At 46.0% G+C, this 21,809-nt stretch overlaps 1 protein-coding gene across 2 annotated transcripts in view; it reads left to right on the top strand.

Annotated features, from left to right (window-relative positions):
- Positions 1-7,438: 7,438 nt before the first annotated feature.
- Positions 7,439-21,809, top strand: part of Prkar2a (protein kinase cAMP-dependent type II regulatory subunit alpha) — a 71,695-nt gene continuing 57,324 nt past the window's right edge. For both annotated transcript variants that reach the window (XM_045136380.1, XM_045136379.1), the window contains exon 1: positions 7,439-7,723. In XM_045136380.1, coding sequence (XP_044992315.1) covers positions 7,474-7,723 — 250 coding nt within the window. In that variant the 5' untranslated portion in view covers positions 7,439-7,473. The remainder of the gene's footprint in view (positions 7,724-21,809) is intronic.

Genomic DNA, 21,809 nt, shown 5'->3' with positions numbered 1-21,809 from the left:
GCCTATAAATCAGGCCAGGAGGGGGACAGAGAGTCCTGACAGAGACTGAGAAGGCCCTGAGAAGGCCGCAGGGCTTGGTATTCCCTGAGGGCTCCCTTTTCTGTTTTCTCTGCTATGGTAAGGTAAGCAAGCATGAAGAAGATCTTTGATTCTCCAGGGTGGTTCTTGTGTGCAGCTTAGTTCTTTTCTCTTGCCCTGAGGTGTCTCAAAAGCAGACCATGGGTTTACTGCAGAGACTGACACACACTTAGGACACAGTGTTCCAGGGAGGGAGGAAGGGGTTGGCTCACAGGTACAAAAACAGGTGGCCTGGGCATTAACTGCTCCCTAGAACGTAGATGTTTGTTAAAATAGATCAGACCGAGATCAAAGGCAGTGGCCTCAAGGGAAAGGCATTATGGACTTAAAAGACAGCCTGGGAGAGGGCACAGGAAACACAGCCTACCTCCTCAATCTCCCTGCTAATTAAGAGGTTCGTGAACAGTTCCAAGGCGAACCTGACAGTGGTAGTAGGTACAAAGTGAATTAGAAGGATTGGGTCAATGAGGGACTGCCATACAGAGATGGTCAGGTAACCAGCAGATTCCAGGAAACAGGTAGGAGACTAGAGTAGCTTAAAGAAGTGGCTTCTTGTGCTAGAGTGAAGGTTTATTGATTAAACAAAAAACAAACAAACAAACAAAAAAAGCCTAAAGACCCAGGTTTCAATTCCCCAGAACCTACATAAAAACAGATGCACAAAGTATGTCTGGATTTTGTTTGCAGTGGCCTGAAGCCCTGGCATGCCTATTCTCTCCCACCTTCTCTACCTTTTTATTTTCCCCAAGGTACAGTCTCACTGTAGCTCAGGCTGACCTGGAATTCACTGTAGTCTCATGGTGGTCTCAAACTCACAGCAGTCCTCCCTCCTACCTCTGCTTCCCGAGTGCTGGGATTAAAGGCGTGTACCACCCTGCCTGGCTCCCAGAATTTTTTTTTTTTAATTTTTATTTATTAGATCCAGGGAAAGGAAGAGAGTGAGAATGAGAATAGGCATGCCAGGGCTTCTAGCCACTGCAAATGATCTCCAGACGCATGCATCCCCACATGTATCTGGCTTACGTGGGACCTGGAGAATTGAACCAGGGTCCTTAGGTTTCACAGGCATGCACCTCAACTGCTAAGCCATCTCTCCAGCCCCAAATATTTTTTTTTAAATATTTTTTGTTTATTTATTTATTTGAGCGTGACAGACACAGAGAGAAAGACAGATAGAGGGAGAGAGAATGGGCGCGCCAGGGCTTCCAGCCTCTGCAGACGAGTGCGCCCTCTTATGCATCTGGCTAACGTGGGACCTGGGGAACCGAGCCTTGAACCGGGGTCCTGAGGCTTCACAGGCAAGTGCTTAACTGCTAAGCCATCTCTCCAGCCCCCCAAATATTTTTTTTTAAGTGGCTTCTTGGTCAGGTAAGAGGGAGATGGTTCCTCCTGGGGCTGAATTCTATAAGGTAGTAAAAGGAAAAGGCATAAGGTAGATAAACTGGGGGTCTGGTCTAGTATAAGACTTAGAGGAAGCTAGGTATGGTGATGCACGCCTTTAGTCCCAGCATTTGGGAGGCAGAGGTAAGAGGATCACTGTGAGTTCAAGGCCACTCTGAAACTACAGAGTGAGTTCTATGCCAGCCTGGGCTACAGTGAGACCCTACCTCCAAAAACTGAAAGAAAAAAAAGGCTTGGAATATGAGTTTCTCCCTTCTTTGGGAAGGGCTTTTTTTTTTTTTTTTTTTTGTTCATTATTTATTTATTTATTTGAGAGCTACAGACATAGAGAGAAAGACACATAGAGGGAGAGAGAAAGAATGGGCGCGCCAGGGCTTCCAGCCACTACAAACAAACTCCAGACGCGTGGGCCCCCTTGTGCATCTGGCTAACGTGGGACCTGGGGAACCGAGCCTCAAACCGGGGTCCTTAGGCTTCACAGGCAAGCGCTTAACCGCTAAGCCATCTCTCCAGCCCAAGGGGAAGGGCTTTATTTTTATCTTTTTAAAACATTTTTATTGACAGCTTCCACAAGTATAGACAATAAAGCATGATAATTCCCACCCTCTACCCCCATTGTCCCCTTCTCAAATCCTCCCTCCTTTGACTCCCTTCTGAAAGTCTCTCATCTATTATGGTGTCATCATCTTTACCTGCTATTATGAAAATCTTGTGTAGGTTCGTGGCAGGCACTGTAAGGTCATGAATATCAAGACCACTTTGTGTGTGGAAGATTGCATTGTAAGCAGTCCTACCCTTCCTTTGGCTCTTATTCTGCCACTCCTTCCACAATGGACCCTGAGCCAGGGTGTCTCAGTGCTGAACACTGCACTGTGGAGAGGGCTTTAAAAAACATTTTATTTTTATTGGCTGGGCGTGGTGGCACAAGCCTTTAATCCTAGCAGTTGGGAGGCAGAGGTAGGAGGACCACTGTGAGTTGGAGGCCACTCTGAGACTACATAGTTAATTCCAGGTCAGCCTGTACCAGAGTGAGACCCTACCTCTAAAGACCCCAAGAGGGGTTTTAAAATAATAAACTGGACTGAAGGAATGGCTTAGCAGTTAAGGCATTTGCCTGCAAAGCCAAAGGATCCAGGTTTGATTTCCCAGGACCCATGTTAGCCAGATATATAAGAGGGTGCTGGCGTCTGGAGTTCATTTGCAGCGGCTAGAGGCCCTGGTGCACCCATTCTCTCTCTATCAAATAAATAAATAAAATAATAAACTTAGCTGGGCATGGTGGCGCATGCCTTTAATCCCAGCACTCAGGAGGCAGAGGTAGGCGGATCACCGCGAGTTCGAGGCCACTCTGAGACTACATAGTAAATTTCACGTCAGCCCAGACTAGGGTGAGACCCTACCTCGAAAAACAAAAACAACAACAAAATAATAAACTGGGTGGGGATTATAAACTGCTTAGGTGTATATGAAATCTTGTCACTGGAAAGGGCAGGTGGCAACTTAATCATGTTTATTTTCTGTACCTGTGGCAGGATGGCAGTCCTTGCAAGACATTCACTGCCTGTTCAGCTTGTGAGAAGTGCTACCTCCCTCGGAGTATAGGGCCTCCTCCACTGGATTCCTCTTGCTTCTGAAGGTCGATTTTCTTGGCTTTTTCCCACTCACTATTGTCACTTCCTCTTAGCAGCTGTTTTCCAGTTACTGGCTGCCAGTGGCTTTAGTTGCCATGGTAACCTCCAGTGGCATGGCCGGACAGGCTTGAATGCAGGCAAGATGGATTCCAGATAAAGGTAGAAAATTTAGGATTCATTCCCTTGATGTATGCTTCTATTCCAGGGTCTTCTTTGGGTCATCTTAAATGGGCATTCATGCCAGATGTGATGGCGCATGCCTTTAATCCCAGCACTGGGGAGGCAGAGGTAGGAGGATTGCTGTGAGTTCAAGGACACCCTGAGATGGCAGTGAATTCCAGGTTAGCTGGGGTTAGAGTGAGACTTTACCTCAAAAAACAGAAAAAGAAAAAAAAAAAATTGGGCTGGAGAGATGGCTTAGTGGTTAAGTGCTTGCCTGTGAAGCCTAAGGACCCCGGTTTGAGGCTCTATCCCCCAGAACCCATGTAAGCCAGATGCACAAGGTGGTGTATGCATCTAGAGTTCATTTGCAGTGGCTAGAGGCCCTGATGAGCCCATTTTCTCTCTTTGCCTCTTTCTCTGTATGTCACTCTCAAATAAATAAAAATAAATCAAAAAAAAAAATTCTGGGCATGGTGGCACACAGCCTTTAATCCTAGAACTCAGGAGGCAGAGGTAGGAGGATAGTGAATTCCAGGTCAGCCTTGGCTAGAACAAGACCCTACCTTGAAAAAAAATTATTTATTTGCAAGCAGACAGAGGAGATGAAGGGAAGGCGGGAGGGAGAGAGAATGCATGCCCGGTCCTCTAGCCAATGCGAAAGAACTCCAGAAGCATGTGCCAGTTTGTGCATCTTGTTTATGTGGGTACTAGGGAATCAAACCTGGGTCCTTAGGCTTTGCAGGCAAATGACTTAACCACTGAGTCATCTCTCCAGCCCAAGGGCCCAGCTTTGAAGGAAAGGATCTCAGTTCTGAGACTGTGACAGTTTCATTGGCTCTGAGTCTTAAAATATATCATTCATTCATTTAGTAAATCTACACAAGCATGCGACAGAGGGCCTGCCAACAACTTAGATGCTGCTCCTCTACCAAGTTAAGACACTGCTCTTATCAGAGCCTAGAGCCTGGGCTGGCCTCTGCACCAGAAAGGATGAGGAGATCTTGCTGCGGGTATTCACGGCTCAGTTCCCAGCAGCACTGAGGTCCTGGGTGTGTGCCAAACCTGTATGGGAAGTGCTAGCGAGGATTTTAATTAATATTGGGTAATTACCAGGTTGTGCTTAACTCTCCCAATTGTTTTTCAGGTTCCCAAGCCTACAGCTAATCATTTCCTGGCTGGTCTTGCCAGGGAGAGAGAGGACTCTGCACTATGCCCATTCAGTCTTTGACCAGCACCCAGGTTGTGGTATGGGCATTCACAGGAAGATCTGTATCTTTTTAAAAAAATTTTATGTCATAATTTTTTTTCCCAGGTAGGGTTTTGCTCTAGCCAAGGTTGGCCTGGAATTCACCATGAAGTCTTAGGCTGGCCTCAAATTCACAGTGATCTTCCTACATTAGTTTCCCAAGTACTGGGATTAGGAGGGCGGGGGAGGGGGAGAGGGGGAGAGTGGGCCTACCAAGGCCTCTAGTCACTGCAAACATTCCAGACACATGAACTACTTTGTGCATCTGGCTCTACACAGGCACTGGGGAACTGAATGGGGGTTGTTAGGCTTTATGGACAAACATCGTCTTAGCCATTGAGCCATCTCTCCAGCCCTATTTTTATTTTTATTTATTTATTTATTTATATATTTTTTGTTTTTTTGAGGTAGGGTTTCACTCTAGCCCAGGCTGACCTGGAATTCACTGTGTAGTCTCAGGGTGGCCTCAAACTCTTGGCGTTCCTCCTACCTCTGCCTCCTGAGTGCTGGGATTAAAAAGTGTGGACCACCACGCCTGGCAGCCCTATTTTATTTTCATTTGTTTACTTTTTGAGAGAAACACAGAGAGGAAGATAGAGATAGAGAGAAAGAGAGAGAATGGGCATGCCAGGGCCTCTAACCACTGCAAACTCCAGACGCATACACTTATGTGGATACTAGGGAATCGAACCTGGGTCTTAGGCTTTGCAGGCAAGTGCCTTAATCACTAAGCCATTTCTCCAGCCCCTTTATTTTATATACTTTTAAACTTTTATTTTTGTTTTTATTAAATTTTTATTAGCATTTTCCATGATTATAAAAAAATTAATCCCATGGAGCCGGGCGTGGTGGCGCACGCCCTTAATCCCAGCACTCGGGAGGCAGAGGTAGGAGGATTGCCATGAGTTCAAGGCCACCCTGAGATGACAGAGTTAATTCCAGGTCAGCCTGGACCAGAGTGAGACCCTACCTCAAAAAAAAAAAAAAAAAAATCCCATGGTAATTCCCTCCCTCCTCCACCCCACACTTTCCCCTTATTTTTATTTTTATTTACTTGATACAGAGAGAGAGACAGATATATATGGAGAGAACGGGCACGCCAGGACCTTCAGCCACTGCAAGTGAACTCCAGATGCTCCTGCCACCCTGTGCAATCTGTGGAATTGAACCTAGGTTCTTTGGCTTTGCAGGCAAGTGCCTTAACTGCTAAGCCATCTCTCCAGCCCTCTTTTATAATTTATAATTTTTATTTATTTATTTATTTGAGAGTGACAGACAGAGAAAGAGGCAGATAGAGAATGGGCGCATCAGGGCCTCCAGCCACTACAAACTCCAGATGTATGTGCCCCCTTTGTGCATCTGGCTAACATGGGTCCTGGGGAATGGAACCTTGAACAGGGGTCCTTAGGCTTCACAGGCAATCGCTTAACTGCTAAACCATCTCTCCAGCCCTCTTTTATTATTCATTTATTTATATAGCTTTTCAAAATAGGGTCTCACTATAGCCCAGGCTGACCTGGAATTCACTATGTAGTGTCAGGGTGGCCTTGAACTCACAGTGATCCTCCTACCTCTGCCTTCCGAGCGTTGGGATTAAAGGTGTGCTCGACCACGCCCAGCTATTTTTCTTTTGAGACATGTTCTCATGTAACCCATGCTCACCAGATAGCTGAGGATGACCTTGAACTTCTGATCCCCCTGTCTCTACCTCCTAAGGGCTGGTCTCACCACTCCCAGTTTTATGGTGTGCTGGGATGGAACTGATGGCTTCGTGCATGCTAGGAAGCACTCTACCGACTAAGCTACCCCCTCAGCTGTACCTTTTCTTATTCCATTTCAATATGTTGACAGCAGAGCAGCAAGTTGGGTAATAGCCTGGCCTCTCCCCAGAGTCAAAGGGTAACAGTGCCTGAGGGTCTGCTCAATTTCACCAAGCAGTGCTTTTCCAGGGTGCAGGGATGAGAGGGGATAGAAGTGTGCAGATCTAGTCCTGGCCACCAGGGGTGAGAGTACTAAAAGGAGGAACGAGCACAAAGGTCATTTTTACTCCAGGCCCTTACTCCCTTAGCTCACTGGACGCGTCTGACTGAGTGAGCTCTTTCAAGGTTATTTCCCTGCCTGCGGCTCTCAAATTACAGTCTCATTTCCTACAAGACCTTCTTCCCCTTTGGACGTCTTACGGACCTCTTGCCAGACAGACTCCTGAGGGCCCTGGCCTTTTACCATTCTACCTGTCAGCCAGGGTGGTCCTGACTTGACCGGGTCCAGTGTGCTAGCTGCACAGATGGTCGTCCTCTGGGAGAGTCCCGTTCAGTTCTGGGGGTTGGCATGGATGTCGGGGACCAGAGCTAGGTAGCAGCCCCGTTTCCGTGCCCCGTGTCCCTGGCCCTCAGGTGAAAGGGTCTTAGCGTGTTCTGAAAGGGTAAGTGAAAGGTCTTCACCACTTAGGCGATGGGCACTAACCAGCATGCCTCGCAGGTAGCGGACACTCATGACCTATTTCCCCGGGGTGCTAAGCCCGGATCTGGCAGTTGATCGCCGGCGGCGGCGGCGGCCACTCTTCCTCCCGCACCTCGACCAGCGGACTTGCTCGCAAAAGGGTTTGGCAAGCTGGGCGGCGCGCGCGCACGCGCGCTGGGGGGGGCCGGCTCTCGTCGGGGACGCGCACGCCCACGGCCGCGTGCGTCACAACCCGGGCGCCTGCCCCGCCCGTCCAGCTCTCGTCCTGCCCGTCTGTCCCCGCGGCGACGGCCCCCCGGTGACAGCAACAGCGGCGCCAGGCTGGCGCGGTAACGTAGGACAGCGCGGCCCGGAGACGCGGAGCCGGCCCCCGAAGAGCGGCGCTTCAACGCGGGGAAGGCCGGGCCGAGCCGGGCCGCGCGCGCGCGCGCGGGAGACCTCGCGGGCGCCGAGGGGAGGAGGGAGGCGGCGCGGGCCGGCCGGGTCGCCGTCGGGATGAGCCACATCCAGATCCCGCCGGGGCTCACGGAGCTGCTGCAGGGTTACACGGTGGAGGTGCTGCGGCACCAGCCGCCTGACCTCGTCGAATTCGCCGTAGAGTACTTCACACGCCTGCGCGAGGCCCGCGCCGAAGATCCCGACGCGTACATCGCCATTCCCGAGAGGCTGCGAGCGCACGAGCTCGACTCGGTCGTCGTCGAGGAGAACGGGGACAGCGACGACGCGGAGGACGAGGAGCTGGAAGGTAGGGGGCGGGCCCGGCGGGGGAGGGGGAGGGGGTGCGATGTGGGCACCGAGGCTCGAGCTGCGCCCCCCGGGGCATCTTGCCAGGCCTTGCCCCGGGCCGAAATCAGTGAGACCGACCGGGAGCTCGCTAGCGGAGTTAGTTGGGTTTCCAGGAGCTGTCGTGTGTCTCCTTCCAAATTGAGCTCCGCGGGTCCCGGAGCCCGAGTGCGCACCGAGTGACTTGCGCTCAGCCTTGAATGAAGCGTGCGCGCTTTTTGGTCCGCGAGTGGCGCTGAGTCTACGTGGGTCGGGCCAGAAGATCTCTTGCCTCTGCGGAAGACCCTTCTAGCTTGCTTTCGTTCTGAGAGCCAGAGCATCTGCATCTGGCAGCTCGTGTTCAGTTATCCAGGACGGGTAACTGTTTGGAAAGTGATTGAGAAAAAAGTTTTTTTGTTTTTTTTTTTTTCCTTGCGGGGAGAGGGATTGTTATTCTTGAGACCAGCTCCATTACCCTGGGCTGGCCTGGAACTCACTACACAGTGAGTTCAGATTGGAATCTGCTCGCCTGTTCCTCAATGAAAAACTTTTAAACACAGACAAAAATCAGAAAAAGATGAGATGAGCTTCCTACCTGTATGCTGTTGCCCGCATTCAACAGTTGTCAGTATTTGTCACAGATATTTCACCTGTATCTCTCTCTCTCTCTCTCTCTCTCTCACACACACACACACACACACACACACACACTTACTTTCTTGAGTATACACTTCTTAAAATATCCCTTAAAAATACGTGGTTTAAATATAGTCCTCTTAGTGACGATAAACAATACCATGTTTTAATGTTCTGGTCGCAGGAAAGAAGACAAGGAATATTTTATGCATCTCATTTAACTTAGGATGTCAAGAAGCCATTTCATTTCCTTAAGTTGATACTACATAAAGGGGTTGTCCATTTAGTAGAATTACTACTTTTTTTTTTTTTTTTTTTTTTTTGAGGTAGAGTCTTGTTCTAACCCAGGTTGACCTGGAATTCACTTTGTAGTCTCAGGCTGGCATTGAGCTCACAGCAAAACTTACCTCAGCCTCCCAAGTGCTAGAATCAAAAGGCATGCACCACCACATCAGTTAGTTTATCCTGCTTTTGAACTGCCACAGTTTTTTTTTTTTTTCCCTCGAGGTAGAGTGTCGCTGTAGCCCAGGCTGACCTGGAATTCACTATGTAGTCTCAGGGTGGCCTCAGACTCACACAGATCCTCTTACCTCTGAGCCTCCCGAGTTGAACAGCCACAATTTAACCAAAACAAAATACTTAGAGAAGGGCTGGAGGCGGTTTAGCGATTAAGCGCTTGCCTGTGAAACATAAGGACCCTGACCGGTTCGAGGCTCCATTCCCAAGGACACATGTAAGCCAGATGTGCAAGGGGGCACATGCATCTGGAATTCGTTTGCAGTGGCTAGAGGCCCTGGCGTGCCCATTCTCTCTCTTTCTCTGCCTCTTTCTCTCACTCTCTGTCACTCTCAAATAAATTTTTTAAATAGTTTAAAAAATACTTAGACAAAATTTGAGTTTCGTGTTATTAGGTCAGATTGGAAAAAAACAGACTAGGGGCTGGGAAAACAGTTTGTTTTATAAGCCTGAGGACCTGAGTTTAATCTCCAGTACGAACATAAAATGCTGTGTCTGTCTCTAATCCCAGTGCTGGGGAGGTGGAGACAGGTGAATCTCTGGAGCCTGCTGACCCACTAGTCTAGCCTAATTGGTGAACCTCAAGCCATTGAAGCTTCCTGTCTCAAAAGGAGGTAGATGGGGGCTGGAAAGATTGCTTAGTGGTTAAGGCCCTTGCCTGCAAAGCCTAACAACATGGTGTGTCCTGTCTCTCTTTCTCCACTTGCAAATAAGTGTTAAAAAAAAAAAAAAGAGAGAGGTACAGCTGGAGAGGTGGCTCGGAGGTTAAGGTGCTTTTTGCCTGTGAAGCCAAAGGACCTTGGTTCCATTCCCCAGGGCCCACATAAACCAGATGCACAAGGTGGCACATGCATCTAGAGTTCATTTGCAGTGGCTGGAAGCCCTGGCGTGCCCATTCTCTCTCTGTCTCTCACTCTCTGCCTCTTTCAAATAAATAATAATAAAAAAAATTAAGCCAGGTGTGGAGGCAGAGGTAGGAGGATTGCCATGAGTTCAAGGCCACCCTGAGACTACATAGTGAATTCCAAGGTCAGCCTGGGCCAGAGTGTGACCCTACCTCGAAAAACAAAAAAAAAAAGAGGTAGATGCATACCTGAGGAATGACATCTGATGCTGTCCTTTGGCCTCTACATACATATATAAACTTGTGCAACACAACTGTGCCTAAATCCGTACACAACACACCACAAACACAGATGCAAAAACTCAACAGCAACAACAAAAACAGACAAACCAAAAACCGTTTGAGTTTAGTGTGGTCTGGATTCACATTCAAATTGCTGCTGGCGGTCTTAAGCTTTGCCTGCTTTCCTCTTGCCTTGTTGCCGGTAACATCATGGATTTTGAAGAAATCAGAAATTATTTTCTAAATCTCTCCCAAGGACAGGTTTGCATTGTAGTCATGGTGTAGTCGTCAAACCTGTTTGATTTTAGATTTTCTTATCTTTTAAATGAGGACAGTGATAAGAATCTCTCAGGGCTAATTGCGTTTTTAAAAGTTTATTTCAGAAATGATTCTAGGCTTAATGAGCAGTTATCTCTGTAATTCACAAAGCCTTGGCCTCTTTTGGACAATTTCTGTTTACACAGAATGTGGCTTCCAGTAGTTTAGAAATTCATTCCAGATAAGTTTATAAGGTTTTGCATTATGTCTTTATTTAGTGTGATATTTTGCTTTATTAGTGTTTGAGATCATTCCAGGGTTTTCTGCATACTAGGCAATCCCTCTATCATTGAGCTACATCGCTAGCCTTGTCATCTTTGATATTGAAATTGAGCTAATTTAAAATCTTTTTAGGGAGCCAAGTTTAGTGGTACAGACCTTTAATGCCAGTACTGGGGAGGCAGAGAGGTAGGAGGATTGCTGTTAGTTCAAGGCCAGCCTGGGACTACATAGTGAATTCCAAGTCAGCCTGGGCTAGAGTAAAACTCTATCTCAAAAAACAAAACAAAACAAAACAAAACAAAAAATCATAGGGCAGAAAACAAAACAAATTTCATAAGGCAGGGAGGTGGCCCAGCTTTGCAAAGTCTGCCCACTTGGGTTCAGTTCCTCAGCACCACGTAAAAGCTGTGATAACCTGCATTCTGAAGTTTGTTTGCAACAGCAAGAGACCCAGTACACACACACACACACACACACACACACACACACACACACGCAAGTAGATAAATACCTTTTTTTTTTTTTTGAAAGAGAGAGAGAGATTGAGAGGCTGAGGGAGAAAGAGGCAGAGGCAGAAGCATAGACTGAGAGAATGGGTGTCCTAGGGCCTCTTGGCCACTGTGGACAAACTCCAGACGCATGCACCCCTTGAGCACATGTGAGACATTGCATACTTGTGTCACTTTGCATATGGCTATAAGTGGGACCTGGAGACTAACAAGCATTCTCAGGCTTCGCAGGCAAGCTCCTTAGCCACTAAGCCATCTCTCCAGCCTCAGCAAATAACTTTTTCAGATTTTTGTTTGTTTATTTTTCGAGGTAGAGTCTCACTCTAGCTCAGGCAGACTTGGAATTCACTATGTAGTCTCAGGGTGGCCATGAACTCACAGTGATCCTCCTACCTCTGCCTCCCTCCCAAGTGCTGGGATTAAAGGTATGCACCTCCAGTCCTGGCTTTTTTCAGATATTTTATTCATTTATTTGAGAGTGAGAGAGAATGGGCAAGGCAAGCCAGGGCCTCCAACCACTGCAAATGAACTCCAGATATTTGCACCACCTTGTACCTCTGGCTTATGTGGGTACTGGGGAATTGAACCTGGATCCTTTGGCTTTACCAGCAAGTACCCTAAGCCATCTCTCTAGCCCAGATGAATGAGTATGAAAAAATAAAATCTTCATAACTGTTTTCTGTTTTAATGATACTCAAGTATTTTTATATCTAACTGCCACATCAAGTCATAGAAATCAATATAAGGTGGATTTTTGTTTATAATCGTAGACATTGGATACAGTGACTACTATGAAACACCAGGTAGGATAGATATTGTTAAAAAACAAGAGCTTAGTATGGTGGTTCATGGCCTGTAATCCCAGCAGCCGGAAGGCTAAAGTAGAGGAGACTCACCACAAGTTTGAGACCAGCCTGGGCTACAAAGTCCCAGAAAATAGAATGTGAAGAAGGTGGATATCTTGTGCATTGTTCAGGGGAATATGAAATGTCTATTCAATGTGGAAAAATGTTTAAGTGGTCTGGGCGTGGTGGCACACCCCTTTAGTCGTAGCACTGAGGAAGCAGAAGTAGGAAGATCACCATGAGTTTGAGGTCATCCTGAGACTACATAGTGAATTTCAGCTCAGCCTGGGCAAGAGTGAGATCCTATTATCATATGGTGGAGCAATTCCATTCCTATGAATAGACTCCAAAGAACTGACATAAAACAGTGTTCATTGCAGCATTGTTCACAATAGGGAAAGTTAGGAACAAGATAAGTGAGTAAACAAAATATGATGGGTGTGGTGGTACATAACTTTAATCCCAGCTCTTGGGAGGCAGAGGTAGGAAGATCTCTGTGAGTTGGAGGCCAGTCGGGAACTACATAGTGAATTCCAGATCAGCCTAGGCTAGAGCAAGACCCTACCTCAAAAAAAAAAAAAAATCTACCTTATTAGTTATTTTGTGTGTGTGGTATGTGTGGTGTGGTGGGTATATGGTGTATGCATGTCCTGTTTATTTGTGTGTGCATACAGATGGCATGCTCCCATGCACAGAGAAGAGGGGAACAATGACTCTTCTTCCTATCTCACTCCTCCAGTTGTTTCCTTGAGGTGGAATTTATCACTGAAACTGAAATTGCTATTTTCGGTCAAACTGGCTGGCCAGTGACCCTCAGAGATTCTCCTGACTCTGCTTCCCATAGATCTAGGGTCACAGACATGAGTGACCATGCTTAGGTATTTACATGGATCTTGGGGAATTGAACTCAGGCGAATTTAGCCCTTATGCTTGCTCTGCAAGTACGTTTACCCTCTGAGCCAACTCCCCAGCCCCCGGTTTATTATCAGTTTTTTAAAATTTTTTTGTTTATTTTTACTTATTTGAGAGCAACAGACAGAGAGAGAAAGAGGCAGATAGAGAATGGGTGCACCAGGGCTTGCAGCCACTGCAAACTCCAGACATGTGGACCACCTTGTGCATCTGGCTTACATGGGTCCTGGGGAATTGAATCGAGCCTTGAACTGGGTTGGGGTCCTTAGGCTTCACAGGCAAGTGCTTAACTGCTAAGCCATCTCTCAAGCCCATTATCAGTTGTGGGTGTTTTTTTTTTGGTGGTAGGAAGCAAACCCATGCATGACATTGCACATGCTGGGCAAATCCTCTTACCGTAACAGCTTTGATATCCAAGTATTATTTATTTATTTTTGTTTTCTTGAGCTAAATCTTGCCATGCACCTCAAGCTGGTCTCTAGCCATTAATCCCCCTTTCTTAGCCTTCTAGGTGATGGGATTGCAGTTATTCAATCCCAGCACCCAAGTGGAATGCTATATACACATAGTTGCTGAGTAAGCCTGAAGCACATCTACTTTTTAGTAAATTAATCTGACAGCATAAGAATAATAAATTGGCACTCAGGCTTGATTCAGTATTTATTTATTTATTTATTTATGAGAGAGAGAGAGAAAGAATGGGAGCACCAGGGCCTCTAGCCACTGCATTCGAACTCCAGACACATGTGCCACCATGTGCATCTGGCTTTATGTAGGTACTGGGGAATCAAACCCCAGTCCTTAGGCTTTGTAGGCAAGCACCTTAACCACTGAACTCTCCAGCCTGACCCCCCCCCCCCGCCTTTATTATTTTGAGGCACCTTGTGTTGCTGAGGCTGTTTGTAAACTCTTGGATTCAGCCTCTTTGGTGTTGAGTATCAACTTGCTTGGCCTTACTTTCTTTTTTTTATTGTAATACTAACAAAATAGAAACATTAAAAAAGTCCCCATCAGCTGGTGAATTAAACAAAATGTGCTATATCCAAACAATGGAATAGTATTCAGCAATAAAAAGGATCCATATCTCCAGCCCTGAGGCATCCAATATTTCAAAAGTGAAATTATGAGCAGAGGAGTTTATTTCATTCTGTAAATAAGCATATTTTCCACTTTTTGGTCAGGATCTTATGGGTTCTGTTGGGGCAGATTATTGAGGCTTTCTTTTTTTTATTTTTATTTTTCCTGAGGTAGGGTCTCTCTCTAGCCCAGGCTGATCTGGATCTACGTAGTCTCACAATGATCCTCCTAGCTCTGCCTACCAGGTGCTTGGATTAAAGGCATGCGCCATCATGCCCAGCCTTCTTATTGAGGCTTTCTGTTTGTTGACTTCATGATCATTAATAGAGCAAGTGATTTGTCTTGCTATTTCCAGACCAAGTGTCCAATGCTCAACTAGTGGATTGATTTCTCAACTCACAGAACAGAAACCCTATCTGCTTGGCAATTTACATGTTTTTTTTTTCCTCCTTAGTGATCCATAGATAGTTCTTGTTGACTTTATTTTAAAAATTTATTTATTATTTATTTGCAAGGAGAGAAAGAATGGGTATGTCAGGGCCTATGGCCAGTGCAAATGAATTTCAGATGCAAGTACCCACCACTCCAGGCATCTGGCTTTACGTGGTTACTAGGGAATCAAACCTGGGATGTCAGGATTTTAAGCAAGTTCCTGAACCACTGAGCCATGACTCCTCCTCCCTTTAATGTGCACTTTTTTTGTTTTGTTTTTTCAAGGTAGGGGCTCATTCTAGCTCAGGTTGACCTGAAATTCACTATGTAGTCTCAGGCTGACCTCAGAGACCCTCCTGCCTGGGATTAAAGGTGTGTGCCACCAGCCCTTGCTAAAATATAAATATATAAGTCTGTGTGTGTGTCTAATTTTTAACTTGAAAGAGAAGGAGGGAAGGAGGGAGGGAAAGATACTGAATATAGTTATGTCAGGCCCCTTGCCATTGCAGAGGAACTCCAGATACATGTGTTTTTGTGCATCTGGCTTTATGTAGGGACTGGGGAATCAAACCCATGCTGACAGGCTTTTCATGCAAATGCATTTAATTGCTGAGCCATCTCCTTAGCCTCTTGCAATTTTTATTTATTTATTTTTGTTTTGTTTAGAGGTTGGGTCTCATTCTAGTGCTGGCTGGCCTGGAATTTACTCTGTAGCTCCAGGCTGGCCTTGAACTCATAGTAATCCTACCTCTGACTCCCAAGTGCTGAGATTAAAGCTGTGCATCACCACAAATGGTTCACACAGTTTTTTTGTTGTTGTTTGTTTGTTTGAGGTAGCGTCTCACTCTAGGTCAGGCTGATTTGGAATTCACTATATGCAGTCTCAGGATGGCCTCGAGTTTATGGCAATCTTCCTTCCTCTGCCTCCCAAGTGCTGGGATTAAAGGCATGTACCATCATGCCTGGCCTTTATATTAGGCTGCATTTTTATGTGTTGTTTAAAAAAAAAATTATTGACAGCTTCCATAATTACAGACAATAAGCCATGATAATTCCCTCCCCACTCCTACTTTCTCCCTAACAAATCCATCCACCATCATACCCCTCCCCCTCTCAGTCTCTCTTTTATTCTTTTATTGATGTCTTCATTTATTTTGGTTTCTTCAGGTAGGGTTTCACTCTAGTCCAGGCTGACCTGGAAGTCACTATGTAGTCTCAGGGTGGCCTTGAACTCATGGTCATCCTCCTACCTTTGCCTCTTGAGTGCTGGGATTAAAGGTGTGGCCATTGTGCCTGACTCATCTTTTCCTCCTGTTATGAAGGTCTTGTGTAGGTAGTGCCATGTTCTCCAAGGTCATGGATATCCAAACCATTTTTTATTTTTTTATTTTTATTTTTTGGTTACCTGAGTGCTGGGATAAAAGGCGTGCACCACCCTGCCTGGTCTGAGATTTATTTTTATTTATTTGAGACAGAGAGAGAGAATGGGCAGGCCAGGGCCTCTTGCCACAGCAAATGAACTCCAGACACATGCGCCACCATGTGCATCTGGCTTATGTGGGACCTGGAGAATTGAACCTGGGTCGTTAGGTGCCTTAAATGCTAAGCCAAGCCTCCCCAGCCCCAGGCCATTTTGTTTTGATTGCATTGTAAGAAATCCTCCCCTTTCTTTGGTTCTTACATTCTTTCTGCCACCTCTTCCACAATGGACTGTTGTCTTAGAGCTGAACACCACTCCACTGTCACTTCTCAGCACTATGGAGACTTTTTCGGGGGGAGGGATTTTGAGGTAGGGTCTTGCTCTAGAATCAGGCTGACCTGGAATTCACTATGTAATCTCAGGGTGGTCTCAAACTCACAGCACTCCTCCTACCTCTGCCTCCTGTGTGCCTGGGATTAAAGGTGGCCACCACCACGCCTGGTTTATGGTGACTTGACTCATCTCAGTGGTCACCATCATCTGAAAAGAGAAGCTTTTCTAACCAAAATGAGAGTAGCATTAATATATGAGTATAAACATTAACAAAAGTGCTTACAGGGAAGTTTGGTGGGTATAATATATGCATTTAGCCAGACAACAGCAGGCATTTACTCCCATAGGGCTAATGACCTCCCTGGCCATTGGCTTTTGATTTGGTCTTCAGTACCAGGCATATATTACATCCCGTGGAGTGGACCTCCAGTCCAAGTAGAGAGCTGTTGGTTTCCCCATAACAGAAATGCCAATGTTGTACCAGTTGGCATAGTTGACCTGGCTGGCCAGTTTAAGGCTTGCAATTTCTACTGCTGTTTACCACCATTGATAAAGAATTAACTTTCAGCTTTCTTTAGCTGATCCACGGGGGTGAGGGAGTGGGGGAGGAGGTTTTCAGCTCAGCTGCAGCTAGATTACTCAGTAACCTTTTGGGATGGCTTCTGGTCTCACTTACGCTGAGTGCCCACCTGGGTGCCTCTTTGCTACACTGTTGGCTCAGCTGTGCTGGCTGCCTCAGTGCATCTGCTGTGCAGATCAGCTGTGCTAGATGGTGTGTGGCTGGGGGATGCCCCAGGTCCCTTGGAGTCGAGTTCTCCATGGTTCCTGGTGCTGGAGGTTGTGGGAGGGGGAGGCTGTGGAGAGTGTGTGAAGTTTTTTCTGGAGCTGCTTAGCTGTTCCCTTTTGTCTCCTTTTTATGTGTTTTTTTAAATTAAATTTTATTTTATTTATTTGAGAGAGAGAAAAAAATGGGTGTGCCAGTACTTTCAGCCACTGCAAATTCCAGGTGCATGTGCCACCCTGTGCATCTGGCTTACGTGGATCATGGGGAATTGACCCTGGGTTCTTTGGCATTGTAGGCAAGTGCCTTAACCCCTAAGCCATTTCTCCAGTCCTGTGTGTTGTTGTTTGGTTGTTGCTTGTTTTTGTTTTTGTTTTTGTTTTTTCAAGGTAGGGTCTTGCTCTATTTCATGCTGACCTGGAATTCTTTTTCTTTTTTTTTCCTCTTATTAACATGATTGTAAACAATATCCCAATGTAATGCCCTCCCTCCCCCTACTTTCCCTTTTGAAACTCCATTCTCCATCATATCCCCTCCTCCTCTCAGTCAGTCTCTCTTTTATTTTGATGTCATGATTTTTTCTTCCTATTATGATGGCCTTATGTAGGTAGTGTCAGGCACTGTGAGGTCATGGATATCCAGACCATTTTTTGTTTGGGGAGTGACCTGGAAGTCTTTATGTAGCATCAGCATGCGTTACCACAACCAGCTCCGTGTGTGCGTGTGCGTGTGTGCGTGTGTGCGTGTGTGCGTGTGTGTGTGTGTGTGTGTGTGTGTGTGTGTGTTTTCCCTCCGAGGCAGGGTTTCACTGTAGCCCAGGTTGACCTGGAATTCACTGTGTGGCCTCAGGGCGGCCTTGAACTCATGTTGATCCTCCTGCTTCTGTTTCCTGAGTGCTGGGATTAAAGGTGTGTGCCACCATACCTGGCCCTATACGTGTTTTTTTTTTTTTTTAATATTTTATTTATTTGAGAGAGGGAGGGAGAGAATGGGCATGTCAGAGCCTCTACCACTGCAAAAGAACTCCAGATACATGTGTCACCTTGTGTATCTTGCTCACATGGGAATTGGAGATTTGAACTCTGGTCCTTAGGCTTCACAGACAAGTGCTTTAACTACTAAGCCATCTCTCCACCCCTCCGTTTTTGTTTTTTGTTTGGCTGTTTTTGAGGTAGGGTCTTACACTAGCTCACACTGTCCTGCAATTCACTATGTAGTCTCAGGGTGGCCTTGAATTCAACATGATCCCCTATCTCTGCCTCCCCAGTGCTGGGATTAAAGGCCTGTGCCACCACACCCAGTTTTATTTTGCTGTTATTTATTTATTTATTTAGAGAACAAGAGAATAGGTGTACCAGGACCTTTCAGCTGCTGTGAATAAACTCCAGACTTGTGTGCCCCCTTGTGTGCATGTGCGACATTGCATGCTGTGTTACTGTGCGTCTGGCTAAGTGGGACCTGGAAATTCGAACATGCATTCTTAGGCTTTGCAGGCAAGCGTGTTACCTGTTAAGCCATCTCTCCAGCGCTTGTGTGCTTCTTGAGCTCAGGCTAGCATGGACACATCTAGTTTTAGGCCAATCCTATCTCAAAAACAATACCCCCCCCAAAAAAAAAAACCCACCCAAAACTCCAAACCTGACAAAAATAGAATTAGAACCAGCAAGATACCAGTAGCTGGGAGAGAATATAAATGGGTTGCAAGAGGTATTGATTCCCAGAGCCTGGGTACTTTGTGGTTTCAAGAATTGAGTTTTTGGGCCTAGCGTGGTGACATATGTCATTAATCCCAGCACTTGGGAGCCAGAAGTAGGATTGCTGTGAGTTTGAGGCAACCTTGAGACTACATAGTGAATTCCAGGTAAGCCTGGTCTACAGTGAGATATTACCTGGAGGAAGAAAAAAAAAAGTTGGGTTTTTGGCCTAGGTAGGCAGTGCTCTTTGTCCCTCTGATTTGATCCCCTTGTCCCTATCACTGCTCGCTGACTTGACATAGTCCTCGGCATGCTGGAAAGTCCCTGTCACTTTCTGAGAGGCTCAGTGAACCACTTCACACTGATTCACTATTATGTCCATTTATTTAGGAGGTTATGGGAAATAATTAAAACTGTTGAAGACTTTGTAGTACTTCTGCTGATACAGGGAGCCTACAGAAACAAGAAGGTTTTTTTTTGTTGTTGTTATTGTTTTGTTTTCTTTTGAGGTAGGGTCTCACTCTAGCCCAGGCTGACCTGGAATTCAGTATGCAGTCTCAGAGTGGCCTTGAACTCACAGCAATCCTCCTACCTCTTAAGTGTTGGTATTAAAGGTGTGCACCACCATGTCCAGCTAGAAACAGGGGTTTGAAATTGACTGGGTCTGTTCTGGACCTGTTCAACTCCAGAGCCAGCTGGTTGGCCAACAGCGGGATTGTGGGGCCTGAAGAAGGCAAAAGTTGTGAGTGAAGATCATTTTTTTATGTTTCTAATTTGCATGTGCCTTCTCATCTGTTGGAATGCTATCTTCCCCTCTTGTTTGCCTGCTGAATTTTTGTTTGTAATCAACCAGCTCAAAGGTTTCCTTTTCTGCCAAGCAACAACCCTATAAGGCTGATACTATTATTATCCTGTTTTCATAGATGAAGAAATTGAGACTCTGAGCTTAAATAACTTGTTCAGGGTCTTATTAGTAAGTGACTTGCAGAATGTTGAATGCAAGCAGAATGGCTCAGACTGCATGCTCATCACTTCTGTCTGCCTGCTTTCTAGGCACTTGGTAGGTACTTACTGTGTGAACAAAACATTCACAGTGGTCATTTCTACACAAGGGATTGAAGGACACAGTTTTTGTTTTATTTTTTTTTATTTTTTATTTTTTTTTTTGGTTTTTCGAGTTAGGGTCTCACTCTGGCTCAGGCTGACCTGGAATTCACTATGTAGTCTCAGGGTGGCCTCGAACTCTCGGCGATCCTCCTACCTCTGCCTCCCTAGTGCTGGGATTAAAGGCGTGCGCCACCACGCCTGGCTTGTTTTTGTTTTATTTTATTTTTCTAGGTAGGGTTTCACTCTACTCCAGGCTGACCTGGAACTCACTATGTAGTCTCAGGTGGCCTTGAACTCAATACAATCTGCCTACCTCTGCCTCCCCAGTGCTGGGATTAAAGGCCTGTGCCACTATACCCGGCTTTATTTTGTTCTTATATTTTATTTATTTGAGAGAGAGAGAGTATGGGTGCATTAGGGCCTCAAGCCATTGCAAACAAACTCCACAGTCATGTGTCACCTTTTGCACCTGGCTTACATGGGTACTGAAGAATTGAATCTGGGTTCTTAGGCTTCAAAGGCATCTTAACCACTAAGCCATCACTCCAGCACTTTTTTTTTATTTTTTATTTTTTGTTCATTTTTATTTATTTATTTGAGAGTGACAGAGAGAGAGAGAGAGAGAGAGAGAGAGAGAGGCAAATAGACAGAGAGAGAGAGAATGGGCACACCAGGGCCTCCAGCCACTGCAAATGAACTTCAGATGCGTGCGCCCCCTTGTGCATCTGGCTTACATGGGTCCTGGGGAATCGAGCCTCGAACCGGGGTCCTCAGGCTTCACAGGCAAGCGCTTAACCACTAAGCCATCTCTCCAGCCCCAGCACTTTTTTTTCCTGGTATCCACTGCAAGTCTTATTATTGTTATTATTTTGGTTTTCCGAGATAGAGTCTCACTCTAGCCCAGATTGACCTGGAATTCACTCTGTATTCTCAGGGTGGCCTCAAACTCTGTCTGTCTCCCTAGTGTGAGCCACCATGCCTGGCTTAGTTTTATTATTAGTGTTATTTATTATTTTACATACACACACACATACACACACTTTTTTTTTTTTTGGTTTTTCGAGGTAGGATGTTGTTGTAGCCCAGGCTGACCTGGAATTCACTATGTAGTCTCAGGGTGGAAGTTTTATTTATTTTTTTTAAGGATTTTTTTTTGAGCATTCCATCCCAATCAGTCATTTAAAAACCAAATATCACAAACCTGGGGGAGGGGGCTGGGAACTCTGTCTCCCTCACACTCACATGACAGCAGTGGAGAAGGAAGGACAGGAGAGGTGGCTGAGGTGAGACAACAGCAATATTGGGCTGTCAATGTCACAGCCACTCCGTCTTCTCTGAGACCCTGACTGAGCCCCTATGGCTTGGGTTGGAGAGTGGGTAGATCCATCCCAGGCTCTCCCTTGCTCTCAGATAGCCTCCTTGTGAGCTCAGCTCATTTCTTGGTCAGAAAACTGAGGCACAAGTGGGAGAAAATGCAGGAGAGGCAGGGTGGTGGCATGAATGAAGTCAGAGATGGGAAGCAAGGATCAGGCCCAACCCTGCCACCTTGGGGAAGAGTGAGGAAGCCACATCATCAGGCAGTGTTTTTTTTTTTTTTTTTTAATGTAGGGTCTCACACTAGCCCAGGTTAACATGGAATTTACTATGTAGTTCCAGGCTGGCCTTGAACTCACAGCGCTCCTCCTACTTCAGCCTCCTGAGTCCTGGGATTAGAGTCATGTACCCTTATGTCTTGTGAGGACTACCACATTAGACTCATTTCTGGTCACTCCACTGTGTGTCTTACTCTTTCAGTGATGCGGTAACTGAATCATTTCTCCCATCCAAGTACTAAGGAGTAACCAGGCCTGACTCTGCTTAGCTTCTGAGATCAGATAAGATTAGGTGCAGTCATGGTAGTATGGCTGTAGACCTGAATCATTTCTGTATGATTACACATACAGCCTTTTTATCCCCTTGTGGAAAATTCTCTATTGGCTTTCCTAGTGTCTTTTGTAGTCCTTGATTCAAACTGGAGAGTGAAGTATTCTGTTCCCCAATTTGATAGATTTCAAGGAAGGACATGACTGGCTTGGCTTGGGTCAAGTTCCCATTCTAGAACAAGCCAATTGCGCTGGGCCAGTGAGAACACGTACCTACAA

Source organism: Jaculus jaculus, chromosome 17 (assembly GCF_020740685.1).
Source record: "Jaculus jaculus isolate mJacJac1 chromosome 17, mJacJac1.mat.Y.cur, whole genome shotgun sequence".
Lineage (NCBI taxonomy): Eukaryota > Metazoa > Chordata > Mammalia > Rodentia > Dipodidae > Jaculus > Jaculus jaculus.
Note: the sequence above shows the minus strand (reverse complement) of the source record. Positions and strands in the feature narration are given on the sequence as shown.